Genomic DNA, 25537 nt, shown 5'->3' with positions numbered 1-25537 from the left:
TTTGAAGGGAGGAGTGTCTCAGCTCCAGTAGGACTGGGAGTTGTTTAGTTGATTGGTTGGTTGCTTGCTTGCTCAGTTAGTTGGTTGGTTGGTTGATTTGTTTGTTTTGAAGGTTAAGAGGTGATTGAGTAAGATTAGTGTTAATGGAAAAGCCAGTGGAGAGACAGGGATATTGAAAATACAGGAGAGAAAAGAGATAATGCTAAGAGATGCTGAGAAGAGGAGATGAAGTGGAATATAAGACACAGATGGGAGCTTTGTCTGAGGGCAGGAAGGGAGCCCATCAACCTTTGTGCAACATAAAGGGCGCATCATCCAGGGCCTCAGGCTTGGACCCTGTGGCTCCTACACAGCTCAGCAGTAGCAGCTGTGTGAATGGAGCCCCGCACTTGTGCGAGGTTCATCCTGCCCGGTTGTACGCAGCAGTCTAGGACACAGGTCAGTATGTAAGTTGGAGTGACACAATTTGAGACAGTTACCACCAAGAAGAATAGCCCGTGAAAGTCCCTCAAGACAGAGCAGCCAACAAATCAGAGAGGGTTAGAAGAGAGAGGTGAAAGGAAAAAGGTATCATCTTTTCTCCTCTCCACATCTCCCATGCCAAGTTTCCATCAAATTTCACCCCATCTCCTTCATAATAACCCTTTCCACATTCTTCTTCCATTCACCCATCACAGTGTTCATTCTCTTAAGTTCATTTTACACGGACAGGTTTTAGGAAGAAGTCAGTCTCTTACAGAACAAGATGTGGATTTAAATAGTAAAAGACCAGATACGAACCTAAAAGGATGCATCCCTCAAAATGAAGTTTAAGCAGTGAACTGATCAGTAGAAGAGATCTGTTGAAAAGAAGTCTTTCTTGTGCCTTTATATACCTTAGAGCCCATCAAGAGCCATGGTGTTCATTGCGCCACCCACATAAAAGCACCCAGCCCAGGGGGACATGGGGTGGAGATCCATCCCTTGTAAGGATAATGTTGGCAATTTAGAATTCTCTTTTTTTTTTCCCAATTTAGATCAACACATATTGAACCAATACTCTATTCCATATAGTTAGACATTGTTTTTGGAGAAGGAAATGGCAACCAGTGTTCTTTCCTGGAGAATCCCAGGGATGGGGGAACCTGGTGGGCTGCTGTCTATGGGGTCGCACAGAGTCAGACACGACTGAAGTGACTTAGCAGACATCGTTTCCCCAAATTTGTCCAAACTTCAGACAATAACCTGAGGAGGGAGCTGGGGTGATAGTTTCTGCAGAAAATCTGTGAGTAGGATCATGAAGAACATTCACCAGTTGGAGGTGGTCAGTTTGTCTCAGGAGAAAAGAACAGAAACTGGGGACTTAGAGAAACTCAGTTAAGGCCAGAGTCTTTGAAATGGGAAGAAGGTGGAGTCAGTGTGTGCATAAAATTGGATCTGAGTTCTGCACACTCACTGATGTGTGCGTGCCAAATTTTCCTTCAGTCGTGTCCAACTTTGTGACCCCATGGACTGTAGCTCACCAGGGTTCTCTGTCCATAGGATTCTCCAGGCAAGAATACTGGAGTGGGTTGCTATGCTGTCCTCCAGGGGATCTTCCTGACCCAGGGAGTGAACCCGCATATCTTATGTCTCTTATGTCTGCCGTATTGGCAGGCAGGTTCTTTACCACTAGTACCACCTGGGAAGCCCATATTCACTGATAGGGCCTCACAATATTGTCAGGGCTGGGAGGACCCAACAGTGGAGTAAAAGGATAAGATTTCTAAGTTTAGAAAACAACCGCCACTCACCTTAACATAGACTTCCCTTGTGGCTCAGCGGGTAAAGAATCTGCCCGCAATGCGGGAAATCTGGGTTCAATCCCTGGGTCTGGAAGATCCGCTGGTGAAGGGAAAGGCTACCCACTCCAGTGTTCTGGCCTGAGGCATTCCATGGTTCGTACAGTCCTTGGGATCACAGAGTTGGACATGACTGAGTGACTTTCACCTTAACATCACGGCTTTTTTTTTTTTTTTTAAGAGAAGATTTTACTAGTTTCCTTCAAACAAATAATAAATCCTGTGCCCTGAAAAGGTGGGGTGTTAGTGGAGCTCAGACTCTTCACAGAGGTCGGGGGGGGGGCTCCCGAAGGTGATCTCAGGTACTGGGCTGGATTCACCTTTGCTTCGCTGAGTGGCATTGCTGCTCCCCTTGGAGATCCTGCCACCTGAGCTCCAGGTGGGGATGGGCAGTGTTGTGTCTGCCTTGTGGACAGAGCACATTGTAGGCACTCAGCTGACGTTTTCTAGATGTTAAATGAATGCTCCTTCCCGTGATGCAGTAACTGTCTCTTTAGAGTCAACAGCAGAGGCCTCATCTCCATCTGAATTCCACGAGGAGTGGAGAAATGGCCTCATGGGCCAAGATCCCCTGGGCTTCCTGTGGGTGGCGTCCCCCGTCCCTGGTGGAGACGTGGAAAGAGCCTCAGCCAGAACACCAGGCTGAGAGGATAAGGACTTCCTTCCACAGCATGCAGGATGAGCGTTGGCAGAGAATCCAAGAAAGCAGAGAGGGACTCGCTCATCCCCATCAAGTCAAACTGAGTACCTCAAAGATCATTCTCATCTGTTTTTCCCCCTCAAGGAAGGGGTGAGCAAGCAGTAAAGTATGTCCTTAGGCAGCAGTCCAGTTGGCTTCAAAAAGCTATCAAGGAGTCATTTCAGAATCCCTTTGCACAGACATGTCTAGAATATTGACCAGAAGAGAAGAGAGGAAGACTATTACAGAGAGATTCTCCCCTCAGCTGCACGTTTGGCAGGGGTCCCATTTAAAAGCTATTGACACAACTTTTATGTAGGCATCCTCCATTTTTATAATCCCCGAGTTTCAATAAAAACTATCTCCACTTGCACAGATGGCAGGAAGAATAGACAGCATGATATGCTGTCTACAGACCGGTATTGGCTCTTTTTCAGTACATGCCAACTATAGCAAGGACTCTTAATCATTTTCTAAATTGTATAATGATAGAATGATAAATGATAAGCACTTTGAAGACTAAACAATATTTTGTCATCAGAATCAAAACATTAGTCTGCAACTTTGGAAATTTCACATTTTAAAGGGGTTCCTCCTTCAACCCTTCTTTTATTCCTAAATGACCCATTAATTCATTTAAAAAATTAATGAGCACCAACTAAGTACAGGCACTAGGTTAGATAATAAAGATTCATGATACAGAGGGCAAGGGGGTAGGTAGGGAATAGATTTTATTTCTCTTCCACATACAATTTTTATTGTTATGCTGTTTTCAGGAAGATTCCATTCTGGGGTGAAAAATGGGAATTTTTAGAAATACAGTTGGTAAGGTTCTGTTTTTACATGGTCAGTCTTTCCCCTCCCCTTCCTTCACCCATACTTGGTGAATGTAGCCTATTTTTTTCCCCAAGGAAAAGGAAACAACCTTGATCCTTCCTGTCTTTGACCCTGGATTGTTTGTCTCACTCGGAATGAGTCTGCATCTGTAGGATTGACATTTAATGGGGCCAGCCCTCGGGGAACTCAAGGTTATCTTCATAATAAACCCCATGAGAGAAGACAGTGTTCTGCCTTCAGAATATCCTACACAGCCTCAGCTGTCTATTTCAAAACTGTCTTTAAAACCGAGTCCTTAATCACCTCTTCTAGATCAATAAAAAGATATTATTAGAAAATTGCAAGGATATTTCTGTTGCCTAATCATTTACAATCCCCCTTCAGCTTTCAAGAGGTTGAGGTTACTTAAAACAGAAACCATGTATGTCACATGACTTTTAAAATAATAACATGAAGCAGTAGGAGAAGCTTTATTATAGTCCTGTTATTTCTCTCATAGAAGTTGTATAAAAAGATCATGCAATGGTAAGGCCCAGCAAGGTTCCATCAAAGTTTTATGCTTTTCACCTTGCATTGCAATTGCCAGCAAACTGTGGTGTTGGAGAAGACTCTTGAGAGTCCCTTGGACTACAAGGAGATCCAATCAGTCCATTCTAAAGGAGATCAGTCCTGGGTGTTTTTTGGAAGGACTGATGCTGCAGCTGAAACTCCAGTACTTTGGCCACCTCATGTGAAGAGTTGACTCATTGGAAAAGACTCTGATGCTGGGAGGGATTGGGGGCAGGAGGAGAAGGGGACGACAGAGGATGAGATGGCTGGATGGCATCACTGACTCGATGGACATGAGTCTGGGTGAACTCCGGGAGTTGGTGATGGACAGGGAGGCCTGGCGTGCTGCGATTCATGGGGTTGCAAAGAATCGGACACGACTGAGTGACTGAACTGACCTGAACTGAACATTAACCAAGGGTCTTCCATGGGCCAGGCATTCTCCAGCACTTCATAAGCACTAGCTGGTCTGCTTCCTGGGATATTATCATTAACCCAGTTTTAAATATGAGAAAACTAGAGTTTACAGCTTGTTCAAAGTCACATAGCTAGGGAGTGGCAGAGAGAGTTGTAATCTGGATCTGATGGTCTCCAGAGTACTTCATTACTAATGAATATTTTAAAATAGTGATTCACATCCCATTGGTGCCTCATGAGATCAACTTAGTGACTTGTGATGCCTTTTTAAGTGAATGAGATAGAATGGTAATGATCAGAGTTCATCCACCATAGTAAAAGGTAAGTAATATTTGAAGAAATTTTGTTTTCTGTGTGTGTGTATGCGTGTGTATTTGTATGCCAAATTTTGATGTGATGCAAAATTTATTTCTAACTGTGAGTTACTATCTTAATCTTAAAGCTGCTTCACTAAGAAATATTGACTCTTACTCATTCATATTCCAGGGCTTCCCAGGTGGCACAGTGGTAAAGAAACCGCCTGCCATGGTAGGAGACCCAGGTTCGATCCCTGGGTTGGGAAGAACCCCTGGAGGAGGACATGGCAACCCATTCTAGGATTCTTGCCTGGAGATTTCCATGGACAGAGGAACTTGACAGGCTACAGTTCATGGGGTCCCAAAGTCAGACATGACTGAAGTGACTAACACTTTCACTTTTATGCATGTTCCAAGCACAGGAGGACTAGTTTTTATAAACCTGCCCTCTGTAGAAATCTTTGTAAGAAAGCAGTTAAGAGATTTAAAAATCTATGACCTTTCATTGATTTTTTAATCTATGAAATCCTTTCCGTGTATGAATAGGCTTAACAAGCCAACCTCCAGAGCCTCACAGCAGAGAGTTTTCCTAAAATAGTCAGACCTGACTGGTCTTATGCCCAGTTGCTCACAGTAAATCATTCATCGATCACTACAGAAAAGGCAGAGAAAATATGTTCTGCTTTTGTAAAAACAAAAACCCAGTGGGGAGAAAAGAATCCAAGGGCCACGCTCCCCACTGAGGGAAGGCCTCGTGGATGCAGCGGGTTCCATAGGAGAGTGAGCATCGCCACATCTCAGTGTCCCCATGAAAGACCGGATGCTGGTCCTTTATGTGTTTGCAGGGTCATCAGGGTCGTCAGGACTAAAGCTCAGAATATCCAATAATCTACTCATGCTGTCTATCAATATCACTAAAAGCTTGACATGTAGTATAACTCAGACCTAGCTTTAGTGTCTGTATCAAACTCCTGCCCATTTACAAATGGCGTGATTCGTTAAACAAGGAGGGTCAGCAGGCATGACTGACTTTAGGAGAGTGAACACTCTGGCGGGAGAACACTTCATCACAAAGCAGCGTGGGCTGGGAGGACTCAGAGCTCACAGGGCATTTTCCCAAAGACCAGAGTAGAAGTGTCCTTCATATGCTCAGCAGCCATTCATTATTTTTGTTATTGTTGTTTAGTCGCTAAGTCCTGTTTGACTCTTTGCAATCCCATGGACTGTAACCCACCAGGCTCCTTTAACCATGGGATTCCCCAGGCAAGAATAGTGGAGTGGGTTGCCATTTACTTCTCCATGGGATCTTCCTGACCCAGGGATCGAAGCCACATTCCCTGCATTGGCAGGCAGATTCTTTAATGCTGGGCCACCTGGCAAGTCCACATTCCTCATCTTCACATGGAGACAGTAATACCAACAACACAAATGTGTTAGGATTAAGTGAAATAATTAGGAAACTAGCAGTACACAGTAGATGATGCTCCCCAAAGGTTAGATTGTCTAGTCCTCTGCTGTATTAAAAGGCACCATAAAGTGTGAAAGTTAAAGTCTCTCAGTTGTGTCTGACTCTTGGCAACACCATGGACTGTAGCCTGCCAGGCTGCTCTGTCCATGGAATTCTCCAGGCAAGAATATTGGAGTGGGTAGCCATTCCCTTCTTCATGGGATCTTCCTGACTCGGGGATCAAACCCTGGTCTTCTGGTTTGTAGGCAGATTTTTTACTGTCTGAGCCACCAGGGAAGCAAAAAGCACTGGACCCCCAACCCAGGGAAATTCCTAGCCATGACGCCAACCTTCATGGGCATGATTAGGAAAACTTTGCCAACATCCCTTGTTCCCTTCAATTAGTCATAATGAACTATAGCCCTGCCTGAGAATGCACTCTCCTTAAATCAATTTATTTGAAGTTTCATCTTGCACTTTTTTCCCCTACATTGTACATTTTATACCTTTGACTCATTTGTTTTGCAACTGGAAGTTTGCACCTCTTAATCCCCCTCTCCTATTTCTATCTAACCTCTACTCTCTTAAAAAAAAAAAAATGACTCCTAAATTTTTATTAGATATTTGCAAAAAAAAACCCCACATATCTTTATTTTCTGGAAAATATTCTTTAAAACTTGAGAGAATGGCTCTCACATCTATGTTTCTGGAATCTCTTTGGTCATCTTATCTACAGATATAGTAACTTTCCAAATATTAATTATGTTTCCTTTCTGCACTTTCTCATTCAATCTAGCAGTTATTCAGCTCTCATTCATTTTCTTTTATGTTGCCTGCACAAGGAGAAGACTTTTAGATCATCCTCATAGAGGACTTATGCTCCTTGAAATTCAGATTCCTGATTCTCCCTAGCATGATGGTTAAAAATGGGCCTCTGGGGTCAGAGAGATGATTCAGATCAATCTGTATGATTTTGCATTTTGCTTCCCTAACCCTGAAACTCTCAAGAGTCTTCTCCAAGACCACAGTTCAAAAGCATCAATTCTTCTGTGCTCAGCTTTCTTTATAGTCCAACTCTCACATCCATACATGACTACTGCGAAAACCATAGCCTTGACTAGATGGACCTTTGTTGGCAAAGTGATGTCTCTGCTTTTTAATATGCTGTCTAGGTTGGTCATAACTTTCCTTCCAAGGAGCAAGCGTCTTTTAATTTCATGGCTGCAATCACCATCTGCAGTGATTTCGGAGCCCAGTTCAGTTGCTCAGTCATGTCCAACTCTTTGCGACCCCATGAACTGCAGCATGCCAGGCTTCCTTGTCCATCACCAACTCCCAGAGCCTACTCAAACTCATGTCCACCGTGTTGGTGATGCCATCCAACCATCTCATCCTCTGTCGTCCCCTTCTCCTCCCACCTTCAATCTTTCCCAGCATCAGGGTCTTTTCCAGTGCATCAGTTCTTTGCCTCAGGTGGCCAAAGTATTGGAGTTTCAGCTTCAGCATCAGTCCTTCCAATGAATATTCAGGACTGATTTCCTTTAGGATGGACTGGTTGGATCTCCTTGCAGTTTAAGTGACTCTCAAGAGTCTTCTCCAGCACCACAGTTCAAAAGCATCAATTCTTCGGTGCTCAGCTTTCTTTATAGTCCAATTCTTATACCCATACATGACTACTGGAAAAACCATAGCCTTGACTACACAGACCTTTGTTGGTAAAGTAATGTCTCTGCTTTTTAATATGCTGTCTAGGTTGGTCATAGCTTATAGCTGAGATTACCCACTGTGCAAACTACCCAGTACACAGTAAGCCCAATGAGTGTTACCTGTTATTACATAGTATTATCTCTCCTTATTCCAACGTGGTCCTGAATTTCTCTCTCATTTACACTTCATCTTTCCTTCTGCATGTGTATTTTCATTATGTCACCTCAAATCCTTCTTATAAAGGATTAATGAGTAAATAAATCCATCTGTTTGATCCTGTTAGCTCATGGTTTTGCTTTCCTGTTTCCAGGGAGTGAACAAGTCTTTGATTACATACACAAGTAGGACAGTCGCTTTGACTTTGTTTACTCTTGCTTTCCTGAAGCAGATTCATAACGAGCCTTGATTCCATTCTTGGTAGAGTTAATGTTTGGTATGACGGTGATTATTTTAAATGTTATAATTAAGAACATTACTCAGAGAAACTGTAAACTAAGAGTAACGCCAGAAAACTCAACTCATAGAGCTTTGGGAAAATTAAACAGGATAATATGAAAAGAGTTTGGCCATATCAACAATTTCTTCTCATTACTTAAGATTCCTGTCCCCTCTTTCATACAGATTGTGCACTGACTGAAGGCAGTACAATCACTCCTTTGTGCCCAAAAGGATATTTTCCCTGTGGGAATCTCTCCCAGTGTTTGCCTCGTGCTTTTCACTGTGACGGCGTGGAGGACTGTGGGAACGGAGCTGACGAGGAGAACTGTGGTGAGTCCACTTGCTCAGCTCCATACGGACACACCCCCTTGTGAACTCCCCAGAACTGTGTGTGGATCGAACGCTAACAGTGATGAACTGGAAGAGGTGATTTGGTATTCTGTAGGGACTCCTATTGTGACACGACTAAACAACTCCTCTCCAATGGATTTGTGATAATTACCTGCATCTTCCTAGTTAGAGGTGGCTTGAATCAGAAACACAGTATGATAAAAAACAAAATAAAACTATTTTAAATCCTACTCAGATACCCATATTTTAGTTTTAAATGGCTTAAACGATGACCACTTCCTTCTGGCTTGGAAATTGGGTTCAGCTGCAAGAATATCTATAAAGTGTGAATAGATCTTCCTAGAGAAGTAAATTATTCAGTAGACCTATATCGTGTCCACTGCGTCCTCCCCAAGTCAGCAGGACATGACAGGCTCAGGGGAGACAGGCGCCTCACCCTTGCGGGGTTCACAGAGACCGTGTGAACAAGGATGTGGGCAAACTTGTACTTAAATAAATAATTTAAGAGAGTAGTAAGCCCCATGAGGTATGCAGATCAGGATAGTGGGAGAGGAAGTGACTTGGAGGAAAGGCTACTTTAAAGACATAGCCACAAAACCCCTCGCTGAGATGATAACATTTGCGAATGAAATGAAAGAAGAGGAAAACCATGAAATATTCTGGAGGAACAGAGTTACAGGCAAAGGAGACAGCAAATGGAAGGCCCAGAGGCTGAATGAAATAAGATAGCTGTGTTTGTGGGAAGTGAAAGCCAGACTGAGATGGGCGGAGCGAACAGGATAAAGAGGGTAAAGAGGTAAGAGAGGCCAGACCAGAAAGGTCTCCCAGGCCACTTTAGGTGTGTGTATCAGGACTGTATATGTCTTCTCATCTAACCTGTGCATTTTGCCCGTGGAGAAACTGATGTCCTGAGAGGTCGACATGTCTAGTTAGTTGTAGAGTAGACCCTAGGAACCAGGTGTCCTGAATCTGGAAGAATCGTGTGTGTTTTCTACCACACCAAACTGCCCCTCCTTGGAACGCCCCAGCTAGCAAGCAGGGGTGACAGCAGAGTCCAGGAGTGCCTGGTGTCTGGCTCTAGAATCTGCTCTCACGCCCCTGGGGACTCGTGCACACTCCCGGCACTCTGCCTTCACCAGCTGTGCGTCACTCCTCCTCAGCCTGTAGGACAGAGTTCAGGCGTCCCATCCTCACCTGAGAAGCTTGGCTTCCCGGCCATGCCTCCCGCCCTGAGGCTGTACCACTGTCTAGGACAAGCACCCTTTCTCTCTGCTGCTATCGCAGCAGATGGTGTGCCTGGATGATGGTACTAAAGACGGCCTCGTCTTCCCACCGTACTTCTCTCACTAGACAGAAACACCTTGCGAAGGGTTCTTACAGGCATCTTACTTGCTTTGGTGTCACCAGAGCCTAGAACAGGCAAGGACAGTCAGTGCTCTTGAGTGGAGCAGCTCTCTGGGTGCCAAGGGCAAGTCACTCACGTTTTTGCTCTCTCCTCTTCAACTGCTTGGGAATCTCAGACCATGCATGTTGTCTGCCTCATGCAAGTTTTCCAAATGCAAATTAAGTAATTCATGTAAAGACACCAATAGAATAATTATAAAAACTGTTGGGAATATTAATAAGAAATAAAAATAAACTAAAATTTGCAGGGATCTGCAAAAAGGTACCTATGGAAGGAGTTCCCTGTGGTCAAGTGGTTAGAATTTCAGGCTTTCACTGCTGTGACTTTGGTTCAGTCCCTGGTCAGGGAACTGAGGTCCCATAAGCCACACAGCGAAACCAAAAAAAAAAAAAAGCAGAACAGTAAAGGGACCTGTGGGCAACTATTTAAATTTACTTTTCTATTTATATAAACTTTAGGATCCCGCATCATATTGTATGTTTTATTGCCTCTAATAGCTTATGCTAATGCTAAGATAATCATATTTCAAAAATCAAGCCTTCTTTTTTAAAAAGAATATGTTTTCATTGCTAAAAAAGAGAAGGAAACCTGGCAAATAAGCAGATCATATCATCTGACAAATTGAGAAAATATTTTTCTCATCAGGACTAGACAAACTTTATTAAAAGGAACTTCATTTTTGCCTTATTAAAAAAGTCAAAGGACATGAATTTTATCAGAATTCATTACATGTATCAAGTAGGTATCTACATACACATATACAGATTATGTTTTCTTCTGAGGATCTCAAAATTAAGATCAAACATTTAAAATGTCAGCATTAGAAATCGATGATATTTTTCAAGGTGGATACACATATGGAAAATAATCATCATATATTTAAAATATTTGTAATTGCAGAAACAGACAAAACTCGAGATGTTTGCCTGCTTTTTCTTCCTTACCATTGTCGTTATCTTTCTATTACTTAAAACTTTAAGTTGATTTCATGATCAAATTTTTATATTTTTGGTTTGTAACTTGATATTTTATTTATAGAATAACTGACACATGTTCATCACCGTGTGTTTCACAGGAGACACTAGTGGATGGGCGACTATATTTGGCACAGTCCATGGAAATGCTAATAATGTGGCATTAACACAGGAGTGCTGTAAGTGGTATTGGTTCGAAGATTCAGTATCAGCTTTGCGAGCAACATGATTTGTGGTGCATGGATTTACCTGGGTAGTGTCATTCATTCCCTTAAGAATCCCAATTTCAGTTCAATGTGTTTCAGTGGTCAACTGGTCTATTATCTGTTCGTGGGACTGAAAAGAGAGAAAAAGGAAAACAACATGCTCTATTCATGCTTCTTCTGTATATTAGCCTGTGACTGCACAAATGCATAGGTACTGAATACTTGTGACAAGTAATGAAGGTCTTACTCCCTTCAATCACCAACTTTTTTCAGCCCCTCTGTTAGACACTGAGAGGGCAAGGATAGCTAAAGTGTGGCCCCAATCTTCAAATACCTCACACGGTTCCAAAGTAGAGACAGTTCCTTACAGAAGCAGGAGTGATACAATATTAGTGCTGAACTGAAGGAAGAATGTTTGCACAAGTGGGTATGGAAGCCCTTTGGGAGAAATGATGTCTGTGCCAGGGAGGGTGAAAGATCCACAGACAAGGTGACACTGAGATGGACTCAGAGGTCCTTGGATGGAGGGAAGAGTAAGAGGTAACAGAATGAGCAGCGGAGCATGACCTGCAAAGCAGCGGGGTAGGAAGTTCAGAGCCTGCTTCCCGATGCCTTTCACATCGGTTCACAGAGTGTAAGATGTAGGAGCAGGAGGTGGACCTAGAGGGTGGGACCAACCTGCAGGGGGCTCTGGGTGCACAGTTCAGAGTTTGGCCTCTGTCCTATGGTAGAATTATCTCTATATACATACACAGATTATATTATATACTATATATTACACACAATATATAAATGGATAGATAATTATAGTGTATATATAGTTACATACACACATTAGTATGTATACATAATATACATGTATAAAGTACATACATTAATTTTTACATTATTATATACTTTATAATATTAGGTCATAGCTACCACTTAGTATATAGTTTACTATATTCAAATATATCATACATAAAATTAGAAATCAAAAAAGAGTAAATTACAAAAAATGAAAAATAAATATATGAAAACTCTAGCGTCTTCTTCCTGAGCCACGGCGGGTCATCTTGTACACACACCATTGTGGAGGCCATTGCTGTCCACAGTGGGCAACCACCAAAGTCGTGAGCTTATTTCCATTTAATGAAGAAGAGGAACCACATGACAAGAAGTGTATGGACCAATGATTCTTGCACCAGAATTATAAAGAATGAGTTAGAACAGTGTTCTCAGCTTGAGACACGTATGCCCCTAGAGAACATTTGGCAACGTCGGGTACATTCTGTGTTGTCACTTAGGAGAGGGGTGGGTGACTGCTGGCTTCTGGTGAGTGGAGGCCAAAGATACTGCTGAACCTTTTACAATGTGAAGGACAGCACCCACAACAGAATGACCTGACCCAAATGTCAATCTTGCCAGGGTTGAGGAGGAAGCTTGGTGAAGGAGACACTGAGCATTACATTTCTTGCAGTGCTCCAGACTAACACTAAGAATCTGAGCCCAGAAAACACCTCTGGGAGGAGTGAGGTAGGGAGGGCAGCAAGAGGCATTTCATAAGAAGAATCCAGAGGTTGAGGTGTGACTGACCTGAGGGTGAGGGAGTTACGCTCACATTTCTGGTTTAGTCAATTGGCCCAGCTTCGACTACACGCAGTTCTTCTATTGGTAAATAAAGAATTCCCAACCCTAGTAACGTAATCTAGTAATGTAACTACTTCAATGTCAGTTAAACATTGAAGTAAACATTCTGAAGTCATCTTTGAGAAGTTGAGATCATTAGCATCAGCCTATGAGCAACACAGAATATTTTCTAAAAGTTTGTGCACTAGAACGTGTCTTTTGAATTAAGCAGGTACTCGATAAAAGTTTGTTGGGTATATTAAAAGTCAGTGAAATTGATTTTAAAAATAAAGTTTGAATAAAAGTGATCTAGAGGAAGCAGAGCAATCAGAAAGGACTTATAGTCAGAGTTAAATCAATAATAAATATAAAAAATTGAAAATAACTCACTTTTTTTAGCTCCGTCACAGCCAAGTACCATCATATGCCCCATAAATCTCATTCCCCAAGACTCTCTCTCCTCTCTCTTTTCTCTCTCTCTCACACACACACAAACACGCACACATGGTGATTGTTCTGTTGACTCACTTGGCCAGGTTTCTCCATAGATTTTTCACATGCTGTTATTTTAATAATTAACATAATTTAAAAAATAATTAACATAATTAGTAATTATATATAATAATGAATAGAATTACATGATGATGATTATATATTATTAATATATCATTAAAAATCTTAATAATTATAATATGCCATTATATTAATAACTTCCTCCTTTGGAGTCAATCCTAAATCATTTTTCTTCCCTCTGAATGCTTCAGATAGATGGAGCTTTGGTTTTCTCCGCTTTATAGCTTCTCTACCACTTTGACCTACCACTTTAACTTCATAGTAATGGAAAACTAAGAACCAGAATAATAGGGTATCTGAGTTGGTTGGTTTTAGTAAGACACAATGGTGGCTATGGCAGAATCTGCATCTAACTCATCACAGCTCTAAGAGAAGTTTGAAAGGAGGGAAATAGTTGAATTTAGCTTTAACCAACAGCATGTATTGAGCAGCCTTTCTGTGCCATTCAATTAAGTGAAATTGACTTAGTTATACCCATTAAATATTTAGTCAGTCACACTCACAGTTTTCATTGAGAAGAGCTTAATCTTGCTTCACTATATACTTTTTAAAACACTATTTAAACGTGTTTGTGATTTCTTTCTAATCTCTTGTTAAATGCCTCTAAAATGACCACTGGAAGCTAGAACTGAAATGAATACCACATGAGTCTATATTCAATTAGAAGAGATTTCTTGTTTGCTTTTATTTGGGGCCTGAATAAGTTCATTTAACAAAATGTGACTGTTATACATTCAATGGAAAAAGAACAATGTCAGTTACCAGAGATAAAGTCATAACTAAAGATAAGTATTTTTTCTTATTGAATCATTGCTCTTTTTGCCCCCTAGTTTTAGATCAGTACCCACAACGCTGTGTGTGCAAAGGAACTGAGTTGGAATGTGTAAATGCTGGTTTGAAGTCTGTGCCAATGGTTTCTAGCAATGTGACATTACTGTGAGTAGCATTCAAATCTTGATATTTGCTCCTGACCTCATATGAAAACCATACAGTCTAATCTTTGTTCTGTCTTATGCTACTTGTGTATTCGCAAAATAATAGAAAACCATCAGCCATCAGAGAATTCTGCATGCTTCCTCTCCTGGGAAAAAGTGTTTTAAACACTGTATGTTGGACTATCCGGGTTATCTTTAACTCACAAACTTCTGGAATTCTTATTTCCAATTACTTTCCAATTTATGTATTATTACTAATATGCCAGTACTATTCAAGTGAAAATAAAAATTGGGGGGAAAAGGAAGAGCACCTTACATGTTCTATCTTGTTTTAGATAGTAGTAATTTGTCCCAGACTTTAAAGGTGTAGAAGATGCATGAAGATAACTATGGCATAATCAATCATGGAGGTTTTTTTTTAACTCTGCATAGATATTTGGAGAGCCTCAGGAAGTTGTTTGCAAATATATCATAATTTGGGCACATGTGAATTGGTTAGGATTTTTGTTGTTTTTTGGATGTGCTTGCTGTGTTTTGTTAAATTGTCTACAGAAGAAAAAGTTAAATCACCATAGATGTTCCAGTCTATTATACTAGCTGGCTAATGTGGTCAAATATTTGCAGGCTGCTTTAATTTTGCTTTATGGACTTTTCATTCTCATGTGAAAGTTTTCATTTATTATGGGCATTTTCAAATGTGTGTGAAGTAAAATGGAGCATGATAAAATATTCTCAAGCATGTAACTTCTAGAAAAGAGATTGGTTAGTCATAAATTCCATAATAAAGTCTTCTTTACATGTTGTTTTAGGTCTCTTAAGAAAAACAATATTCACAGTCTTTCAGATAAAGTTTTCATCAAATACACAGAACTTAAAAAGATGTAAGTAGCTTTTAATAGTGTTTTTATGAGAAAATCTATGAGATGTTTTGTTTAAGATGTTTTTAATCTGAGAATAAAATGAAATATAAAGTTAATTACCTTTATCATTAAGGTTATTTTTCTAAATGTAATTAAGGTTAGACATTAAAGCATTGAAAAGTATGCTTTCTTTCCATTTCATAATTTAAACTAACAATTGATTTTATTTAACCTTTGTTTTAGAGAGTTAAATTGGAGTTGCGATTAAGCATCTCAGTTTACACAACTCCACACTCTTACTTCAGAGCATTTGGAAAATGACATTGTAGATTCAGAGATACTAGATGTGCTTTTTAACCTGGGAGAGTGGTGGCAGAGACAGGAACTATCACATCATTTAAAATGCATCATGATGGGGTCTAGACTATCTACCAGGATAAAAAAGAGCAAAAACATGATCTTGGTCAAATCAGTGAAATTAATATATTTGAGGAAGTGAGTGAAAGTCGCTCAGTCGTGTCCAACTCTTTGTGACCCCATGGACTATACAGTGCATGGAATTCTCCAGGCCAGAATACTGGAGAGGGTAGTCTTTCCCTTCTCCAGGGGATCTTCCCAACCCAGGGACTGAACTCAGGTCTCCTGCATTGCAGGCGGATTCTTTACCAGCTGAGCCACCAGGGGAGCCCATATTTGAGGAAAGAAAACAATAAATAGGAAACAGTCAAACACAGAAACAGAGAATCGAGATGCTTCCAGCATCATCAAAGAAAGAAAACCGGGACCTGAGAGATAAAGTCCCTAGACACAGTCTCCAGTGAAGGGCAAGGAGGGACGGTCAGCCTACACCAAAATGCCCATGAACTTTATTGTGATGCTGTCCATATCAGGATGGAAAATCTCTTTGCTTTGATTCCCTGCTCTTCAATCAACCTTATGATGATTACATTAACTTCCTAAATTATTTACACTCAAGTATTTGGGAAGTTACCTTGGATGGAGAATAAGACTGTTCCAATTAGTGGAATGGGATATATCTGATTTAAATAAAGGGATTAAATATTCAACCTCTTGAGAGTTCGGTTACTGAGTGTCAGTCCCTCTGAGCCTGAGTCACTCACTCGGATAATGGAGAGGTCAAATTTCTACAGTTGCGAAGATGATCGTCAGAATAGATTAGAAAATTAGCGAGACAATGTTGTAAGGTCATATCATCGTCTTACAGTTTTTGCCCTTTAACATTCAGAATAGAAGAGAAGGTTTCTAGAAATGTGATATATGTTAAATTCCAGGACTAAAAAGAATCTGACTTTTTTGCTGATACTGTACAAATGTACTTGGTTTGAAGTGGCATCAATAGTTCTATGTTCTCATGAGTCTTTAGGTATAGACTCACTCATACAAGAAAGGAAGTCCCTGAAGGAAGTCCATTAGTGAGAAGAACCTTGTGTGAGCATGAAGAATCATGCCTGGGTTTGATGGTAGCATTGGTGGTTCCCGTCTGCAGTGAGCTCCTTCTGTTCCATCATATACCATGTGGTCACGTTGTCATTGTTCCACTGGAGCAGCTGTGCATTGACTCTAGGGTTCCAGATTCCTCTAGAGAAGAAATCTTAACAACACTGCTTCTGGTCTTACTGGAAATGCAGCACTAGCAGAGAAGAAGGAAAAATATTCATGTTTTAGAGTAGCTGTTTAAATCTATTATCTAGAGTCATAGAAGTCTTATGAATTTCTAATTAAATCTTATCATCATTTATAAGGCAACTGAAGTTTGCAGCAATTAAATGACTTACCTAAGATCTACAGCTACTTAGCAGAAGAAACAGAATTACAGTCCGTATCTTCTTCTTTATTATTATTGTTATTTTTTACTTTACAATATTGTATTGGTTTTGCCATTCTGATGCCCAATGCAACGTTCATTTTACAACACAATAACCAGAAACCTGGAGGTGGAAAGAAATTGTTCTAGTACCTAATTGAATCTTCTACCGACACATACTCTTCTGTCCCACACCAAACTCCATTCTATACTTTTGGTCCCCAATTTAGGGGAAGCTGACCTCTGGTGAGGCTCACTAGAAGATCAAGCAAAGAGGTTTAAGATAGGACTTCTGAGGGCAAGTCTTTCCCTGAACCACTGATCCACGCTTTGTTCTGTGTCAATACTTCTTCCTCAGCAGCTGGTAGCCATAGAAGGGAAGAACATGGAAGCACTAATTTGCACATACAAGTCCCAATTTTTCCTGGTTAAAAAAAAGTTGAGATTTTTTTCCTGCCGGATGGCCCAGATGAGCTGTAAATTTCTCCAATTAAATGTTTAATTCGGCTTTTTCTGAGAAAACTTAGGTACCGCTGAGTACCTAAGTCATAACCTGAGTATCACCCAGTAGGAGTTCCCTAATGCAAGCTGCTTTTTGATGCTTTCTAGGTGAATTTGATTCTCCCAGAGAACCAGAGAGAAAAGAATTATTAGAGTCTTCTCATTAAACATTCACCAAGTGTCTTTTACGTGCAGGGTACAGCACAGGAGACAAAACACAATTCCTTACATTTAAATATCATTTTTTAAAGTTGACAAAAGACTTCCAGGATTTGGAATTCTCATTTGGACTTTGTCTCCGAAGTCTATGAGGTGAGATAAACAGCATTAGATCCCTTTCAGGAATGAAGACACCATCCTTGGAAAAGAAAGATTATTTCCCTGATGACTCAGATGGAAAAGAATCTGCCTGCAATGCAGGAGACCCGAGTTCAATCCCTGAGTCACAAAGATCCCCTGGAGAAGGGAATGGCTACCCACTCCAGTACTCTTGCCTGGGAAATCCCATGGACAGAGGAGCCTGGCGGGCTACAGTCCATGGGGTCGCGAAGAGTTGGACACGACTGAGTGACTACCACTTTCACTTTCTTTCAACCGGCTGACACGTATTAGAATTTGGCTTTAAAGCCAAACCCTTGACTATGGTCTCCTGGAAATCCACCCACATGGGCCAGTCTCAGTATATTGTTACCGTGGGTGAAAACGCCCAGAAACCGAACCTTGGTTGCACAATAACAGAAGTTCTTTGTAAGCATTATTCAAATATTCTAAAGCCATTCATAAGCTCAGCAACTCTTCTTTAAATCCTTTCCTCCCATCTATTTTTTTCTACTTCTCAGCTCCTCCTGCCACTCTTCCCCCAAACTCCCAGGAAAACCGCTACAGTTTCAAGCAGTCCCCTGTCCTGTTCAGTCCCTTTTTCTACCAGTCCTGCGTTTCAACAGTCCAAACAACCAATGAAACTAAACATAAACCATCCCCAGGAAAAGATGTCCAGGGAAGGAAGAAATCAGATGGACATGCCCAGAACTGTCGGCAGAGACAGCAGGAGGGGAAGTGGTAGCCTAACCCACATTTTAGTGCATTCTTTCAATGAATAGTTGTGGATACCCATCAGGAGTCAAGGATATAGTGGTAAACAACACATCTGAAAAGTTCTTCCCTCAAGGAACTCAACTTCCAATGGAGAAAGACAAAAGTGCAGTGTGTGTTAGATACACAGCGATTATGGGGGAAAAAATCAACCAAAAAAAAAGAATTAGGAGATGCTGAAGGAAAGGAATGCTATTAAATTGTCCTGCCATGTAACTATTGTTGTTGTTTGGTTGTTAAGTCATGTCTGACTCTTTACAACCCCATGGACTGCAGCACACCGGGCTTACCTGTCCCTCACTATCTCCCGGAGTTTGCTCAAGCTCATGTCCATTGATTCAGTGATGCCATCCAACATCTCATTCTCTGTCAACCCCTTCTCTGGCACTCGTTCTTTCCCAGCTTTAGGATCTTTTCCAATGAGTCACCTCTTCGCATCGAGTGGCCAAATACTGGAGCTTCAGATTCAGCATCATTCCTTCCAATGAACACTTGGAGTTGATTTCCTTTAGGATTGACTTGTTTGACTTCCTTGCTGTCCAAGGAACTCTCAAGAGTCTTATCCAGCACCACAATTCAAAGACATCAATTCCTCAGTGCTCAACCTTGTTTATGGTTCAACTCTCACATCTGTGCATGACTACTGGAAAAACTACAGCTTTGACTAGACAGACCTTTATCGGCAAAGTGATGTCTTTGCCTTTTAATATGCTGTCTAGGTTTGTCATAGCTTTTCTTCCAAAGAGCAAGCATCTTTTACTTTTGTGGCTGCTGTCACTGTCTGCAGTGATTCTGGATTCCAAGAAAATAAAATCTGTCACTGTTTGCACTTTCTTCCATCTATTTGCCATGAAGTGATGGAACTGGATGCCATGATCTTAGTTTTTTGAATGTTGAGTTTTAAGCCAGCTTTTTCACTCTCCTCTTGCATGCTCATTAAGAGGCTTTTTAGTTCCTCTTCACTTTCTGCCATTAGGGTGATATCATCTGCATATTTTATGTTGTTGTTGCTATTTCTCCCAGGAATATTGATACCACTTGTAATTCATCCAGCCCAGCATTTCGTATGATGTACTATGCAGAGAAGTTAACTCTACTACTGCCCAAAGTACCTGTAAATCTTTTTGTGATTCTGAGAGTTGCCCCATGAGACTGATCAGAACACATAGTCTCCTACCTAATTCCTCTGATATTCAAAGCTAGCCATTATCACCACGCCCCCCACCAAAGGTCTCTCCCCCAAGCAGCCTCGAATCCTTAACTTCTTCCCCTAAGGACCTGATTTCAAATCTGTTTGTCACTCTGTGTATGATCACTTACACATTCCTTACATATTGTGTCTAGAATAAATGTAACATTATCACCTGTATGACACCTACAAGGGCAGAACAGGGAAAGCTAGCAACCCTTCTTTTCTAAACTGCATATGCCCTAAGGTTACATTTGTTCTTTTTGTGGCTGCTTCATACTCTTTAACTCCTACTGTTTGTGTCCCTAAAATTCCTAATCCCATGCCACATGCGTTAACTGAACAAGTGACGGCTTCTCCATCCTGTACTTGTGCACTTAGCATCTGAGAGCTAGTTGTGGGGCTTCAAATTTATCCTGGTTCAGTTTCATCCTGTCAGATTCAACTCTTCTTACCAGACTGTGAAGATCTTTTTTGGCTCATCCCAACAGATTTACTACTCATCCCAGCATTCTGTCATCTGAAAATAAGATGAGCCATCTTCACCTAAGTCATGGAGTAGAATACCAGGCAGGATGCTGTGAGATCTTCTTTCCAGATCCCTTCATCATCATCATCACCATCCATCAGACAACGTGTCTTGTTCTTTGTCTATAAAACTGCTTGATCACTGCCTGGTAGACATATAAGCAAAGTCAACCACATTTTTATCTGATGAGTATTTCAAAGTAGAAAATCAAGTTGATCTGACATGTCCTGTTTCTTGGGAACTGCCCTGTTCCTGTTCTCTCTGAGGTGCTCACAAGCCCCCATCACAAGATCCTGTCCTGTGATCTTGCCTAGAATCAACCTCAAGCTCATCCAGCTATAGCTTGTGAAATCTACTTCCCTTTTTGAAAAATCAAAATGGCATTTGCCATCTTTAATTTTCAAGCTGCTCTCCTCTTTTTCCAGATTCCTGAGCCATTCATCATGACTGAGTATTCACATTTTCAGTGTTTTCTCAGTGTCTAGGAGAAATTGTCCAAACAAGCGGGTTTTAACTCATTTTGGTTAACGTATTCTATCTTCTTGGGCTTTCACTCCCACAACCCCATATGCTATTTATTCACTTCAGTTCTGAGATCATCTTTTTTGACCAAGAAGACAAGAACAATATAAGAGTTGAGAGTTTATATTTTCTTAGTATTTCACCATATTGTAAAACAGGTCCCATACCACAGGCTTGGGCTTCTCTGTAAACATTTTTTTTTGTTTCTAAAATATAACTAGAAATTCATCCCTATTTCTCATAGTAGTCTTCACTTTCTGAGTTTTGAACAAGGCTTAGGTCATTCTTTCCATTATGATTCCATTTTTATGAACCCCTAACATTCACCCTTGGATTTTGAAGGAGGCCCTCACTGACCAACACACCCTCCTCCTGAACTGAATGGTCCTTCTGGTTCCCTCACAGTACCATGTACCACCACTGCCACCACCCCTCATTGTCAACTGTGTTGAAACATACAGAAGGGTCGATGGGTATTTATTGAAGGGTGCTCATTGGAAGGGTTGATGTTGAAGCTGAAACTCCAATACTTTGGCCACCTGATGCGAAGAGCTGGGAAAGATTGAGGGCAGGAGGAGAAGGGGACGACAGGGGATGAGATGGTTGGATGGCATCACCGATGCGATGGACATGGGTTTAGGTAGACTCCGGGAGTTGGTGATGGACGGGGAGGCCTGGCATGCTGCGGTTTATGGTGTCACAAAGAGTTGGACATGACTGAGTGACTGAACTAAACTGAACACAGAGGGCAAAACAGAAGGTAGGGAGCATCTTCAGCAAGGAGGACCCAAGAAACATGAACAGAAAAACTCGAAGGCTGTTAGGAAGAGAGTGACTGGGCAAGTTTGTCTAAAGGGGGAGTTACCATAGGAAATGGTGGAGTATATGCTGGAAAGGTCATTGAATCATGATGCTAGGGCCTTTGAATGCCAGGCTGAAGAACTGGGGCTTTATTCTGTTTGTCCCAGGGAAAGACCTTCATGGACACACATTTTCAGTTGTATTGAGCTAATAAATCTGGTATGCATTTTTAAGTTGTATTGGGATATATCCTAGGGAATTACCCAATTTAGTGTCAAGTGGGTCTCTGGTCTTGCATGCTCTAAATATTCACAGTGAAATTGAGGTCATTGAGGCATCCAGAAAAATAAATTTCTAAGTAAAAAAAAAACTAATTGCTAGATGAACAGATGTCACTCAACTTACTTGAATCCTTTTATTAGTGATCAGTTTATTCATTTTAATAATTTGTTAAACTTTCTAACTCTGGGTGATAAGAAGCAATTTAAGATGAACCTTCAGAGAAACAAAATACCATGTATGAGCTTGACCATAATACTTTATGACTGCTACCATGGAAACCAACAGCAATTCCTCTCACTGGGACATAAATTGGACTTCCTTCTTAAACTGGGCTCTTGTTTAGTGCAATCATTGGCAACACAATGTAACTCAAGGAGTCTGCCTGGCTCATAAATACAAAATGTGGCATTTAAAAAATAGCCTATAAACATGCATGTCATTAAAGCATTTATTTGCTTTAGTTTCAGGTACATAAATTCCTGGCGTTTCTGCTCGAAAAGTCCTGACAGCTGAAACAGCAGGAATTCATGAACCAGTAAGTTATTCTTAGAAAAGCCACTCAGTATAAAGTATATTAGACGGACTCATATCTCAGCTCTGAATAAAAAGAGGACATCACTTGCCAAATTGTCCCATTTCCAAATTTCCCCCTCACATTCACCAAGTTACTATTCTGTAGAAAAGAAAGCAGATACTGGAGGATCAAGCTAAAATTCAGCAGCCTAAGTCTGAAACAAGGGACCTGGGACTCTAGTTCTCCATGGGGTGCCAGCAAACTGACTAACTAGATTAGAGGCTGTTTATTATTTAAGAAATTGGGAATCTTAACTCATGTCAGTGAAGGCAGATAGACTGAACACATCAGGTGAGTCACGCAGATCAAAAGCACAAGGTCAGATTCACAATGTCTGACTGCCCCCACCTCTTCAAGATTAACAATGTGTAGGTAAAATGCACAGTACTGCACCTTTTGACTTAATGATCTTAAATGAAATGTTGCAGAAATAGCACTAGTTAGGTGGTAAATTTTATATTTAAGAGAAACTTCAAATGCACATACTACTGTATACTTTCTCCATTTTCATTTGCTATTGTAATATAATTCACCATATTAGCTTAATGACATCACTCCAGGGGCTCTGAAAATGCTAAAATAGATATTGATCTCTTCTGTTTTAGAACTCTAAAGCAAAAGCAGAATTTATGCTACAACGTGAAGCATCTCCTGATAGGCACGTTGCATCTGAGAGGGAGGAATGGAATGGCACAAGTGCTTACTGGGTTTCGAGTTCACTTTGTAGCATTGAAATTGATGCTTTGCATGCCGCTGCAGCTATAATGCTTGTGCTCTGTGACACCCACATTTTCCACATGGTGGTACACAGAGAAAATGACAATATTTGTTTGATTCTGGGGGTAAAAGATGGGTTTATTAATAACTGGAAGCTAATCTTGGCTTTACTTTGCCACCTTGGAGAAGGAAATGGCAACCCACTCCTGTATTCTTGTCTGGAGAATCCCATGGAGAGAGGAGCCTGGTAGGCTACAGTCCACGGGGTTGCAAAGAGTTGGACACGACTGAGCAGCTTCACTTTCACTTTGAGGACTGAGGGCATCAACCTGCCCGCACACCTGTAACATTCATGACCCAAAGGCTGGGAAGCTCTGATGAGGAATAATCGTGGCATAACAAAATTCAGAGTAGAGCCAAATGCCGAATGAACAAGGCCACGATCTACCCAGAGTTTTGCAGTGAAGTAGCATGACAATAAGAAAGTGTTGTAAAATATTTTAGGAACCAGGAATTCCCTGGCCATCCAGTGGTTAGGACACTTAAGCTTCCACTGCCGGGGGCACGGGTTCAATACTGCAAGCCACGTGGCAAAACAAACAAAACAAAACCTCAGGAACCAAAACATATCAAAACAAGAGATAGGGAAGCTACTCAGAAGATTATACAGACATTAGTTACTATTAATAGAGTGATTATTTCCTGCCTAAAGATCTTTAGAAAATATGAATTCAGGGCTAACCTCCCATTGTTTAATGAGCACAGGAAATAGAAATTGTTTACTTAGATACTCCTGAAAGAGGGCTTCCCAGGTGGCTCAGCAGGAAAGAATCCACCTGCCAAGACAGAAGAAGAGAGTTCAGTTCCTAGGTTGGGAAGATCCCCTGGAGAAGGAAATGGCAACCCACTCCAATATTCTTGCCTGGGAAATCCCAGAGGAGCCTGGTGGTCTACCATCTATGAGGTCAGGTCACAAAAGAGTCAGACATGACTTAGTGCCGAGGACCAGCCCCGGCTGATCCAGGGTATTCGAAGGAGAGACGGCGTAGGCGAAGATCAGGAAACAATTGCTTAATTAAATGTTAATTAAGGATATAAAGAGTATGAGGCTAGCTCAGTAAAATTCAGTGAAGAAAAGAGGCTGAAATAAGGATAGCTCAGTGAGGAAATTCAGTGGAGAAAAGAGGCTGAATAATTCAGCCAGAAGGTAAGAGAAAGAACGACATGGTGAGACCAAGTTTCGGTGAACAAGGCCCACACTTTATTTTCCAAAGTAGTTTTTATACCTTAAGTTATGCATAGAGGATAATGGGGGAAGGGGTAGAGTGAGGCAGCAAGCCAGGCTTTCTTCCTGCAAACTTATCATATGCAAAAGCTTAGGTGATTTGCATCATCTTCTGGCCCGGAGGCCTGTTAACATTTTAAGACCTTTTCTTCAGAAAACTTATTTTTCTCTAAAGGTGATTGGTCAGGAGCCACCCTCCAAAAGCATTAGATAAAGTTGCATTCCTACAGAGCAAAGGTGTGGTGGGCTACAACAAGAAAAAGAATTAACTCAAGGGTCCCAGGTTACAAACATTAAAGCTACTACTTACACCAATTATATTAATCAGTACACTGCCAGGGACACAGCAGGTAAGGGATATGGAGACTTAGTAGCAAACATTGGCCCAACAAGTGAAAATCCCTTCACCAATACAATTTCTAATCAATCTTTTAACTACTCAAAAGAATCTGTGTTTAGACAGTTTAGAACATCTCCTGCCTCTCACAGTTGGGAGGCTCTGAACAATCACATGTGGCCGGAAAAACCTATTCAGGCAGGCTAGAGGATTTCCAAAGGAGTTTGTAGGTTGAAACACTGTCACACCCAGGAATTATTAACTGGAGCTGTAAGCTAACTCTTTTTTCAGAGAGGTAGTAGGGGACAGCCCCCCGTAAAGTCAGAGGTGTAGGTGAGAGCACAAAGCAGAAAGTAGGCAGACTCTGGTTTTGGGGGTATATGCTCGAGAATTTCCAGGGGGACTCCTGAAGCTCGATCCCGCCTTTGCGTATGCCGAGCCTCCTTCCTCATGACCTTTGTCATGGGTGGAGCTCCTCACGCTGGCTCCCGGCAGTGATAGAATTCCAGTTGAGCTATTCCAGATCCTGAAAGATGATGCTGTGGAAAGTGCTGCACTCAATATGCAATATGCCGGCTCCCGGCAACTTAGAAACTAAAACAAGCAACAAGCTTATGAAAGTGCTATTATCAAATCCATGCGCTCTTGCTAGATTGAGATTAAGTAGATCATGACCCTGTGAGCTAACCTTGGTGCGCTGGTCCCAGTTCAGCCACTTGTGACCTTGAGCACCTCTCTAATTTGCTGTGTGCTTCTCACTCTGCATCTTGAAACAGATCAA

The 25537-nt window shown here is 41.3% G+C and overlaps 1 protein-coding gene across 5 annotated transcripts in view; it reads left to right on the top strand.

Moving 5' to 3' along the window:
- The window catches only part of RXFP2 (relaxin family peptide receptor 2), a 61395-nt gene that overhangs the window by 5961 nt on the left and 29897 nt on the right, over positions 1-25537 (top strand). For all 5 annotated transcript variants that reach the window (XR_015138119.1, XM_086329517.1, XM_086329515.1 and 2 more), the window contains exons 2-5: positions 8374-8520; positions 11022-11099; positions 14138-14243; positions 15052-15123. Coding sequence is in view for 4 of the 5 variants with exons in the window: in XM_086329517.1 (XP_086185643.1) it covers positions 8374-8520; positions 11022-11099; positions 14138-14243; positions 15052-15123 (403 nt within the window). In the remaining variant the exon portion in view is untranslated. The remainder of the gene's footprint in view (positions 1-8373; positions 8521-11021; positions 11100-14137; positions 14244-15051; positions 15124-25537) is intronic.

This window comes from Bos grunniens, chromosome 12, assembly GCF_055505025.1.
Source record: "Bos grunniens cultivar Pamir isolate PY7600 chromosome 12, Bosgru_T2T1.0, whole genome shotgun sequence".
In the NCBI taxonomy this organism is placed as follows: domain Eukaryota; kingdom Metazoa; phylum Chordata; class Mammalia; order Artiodactyla; family Bovidae; genus Bos; species Bos grunniens.
This window is presented reverse-complemented; position numbering and strand designations above follow the sequence as displayed.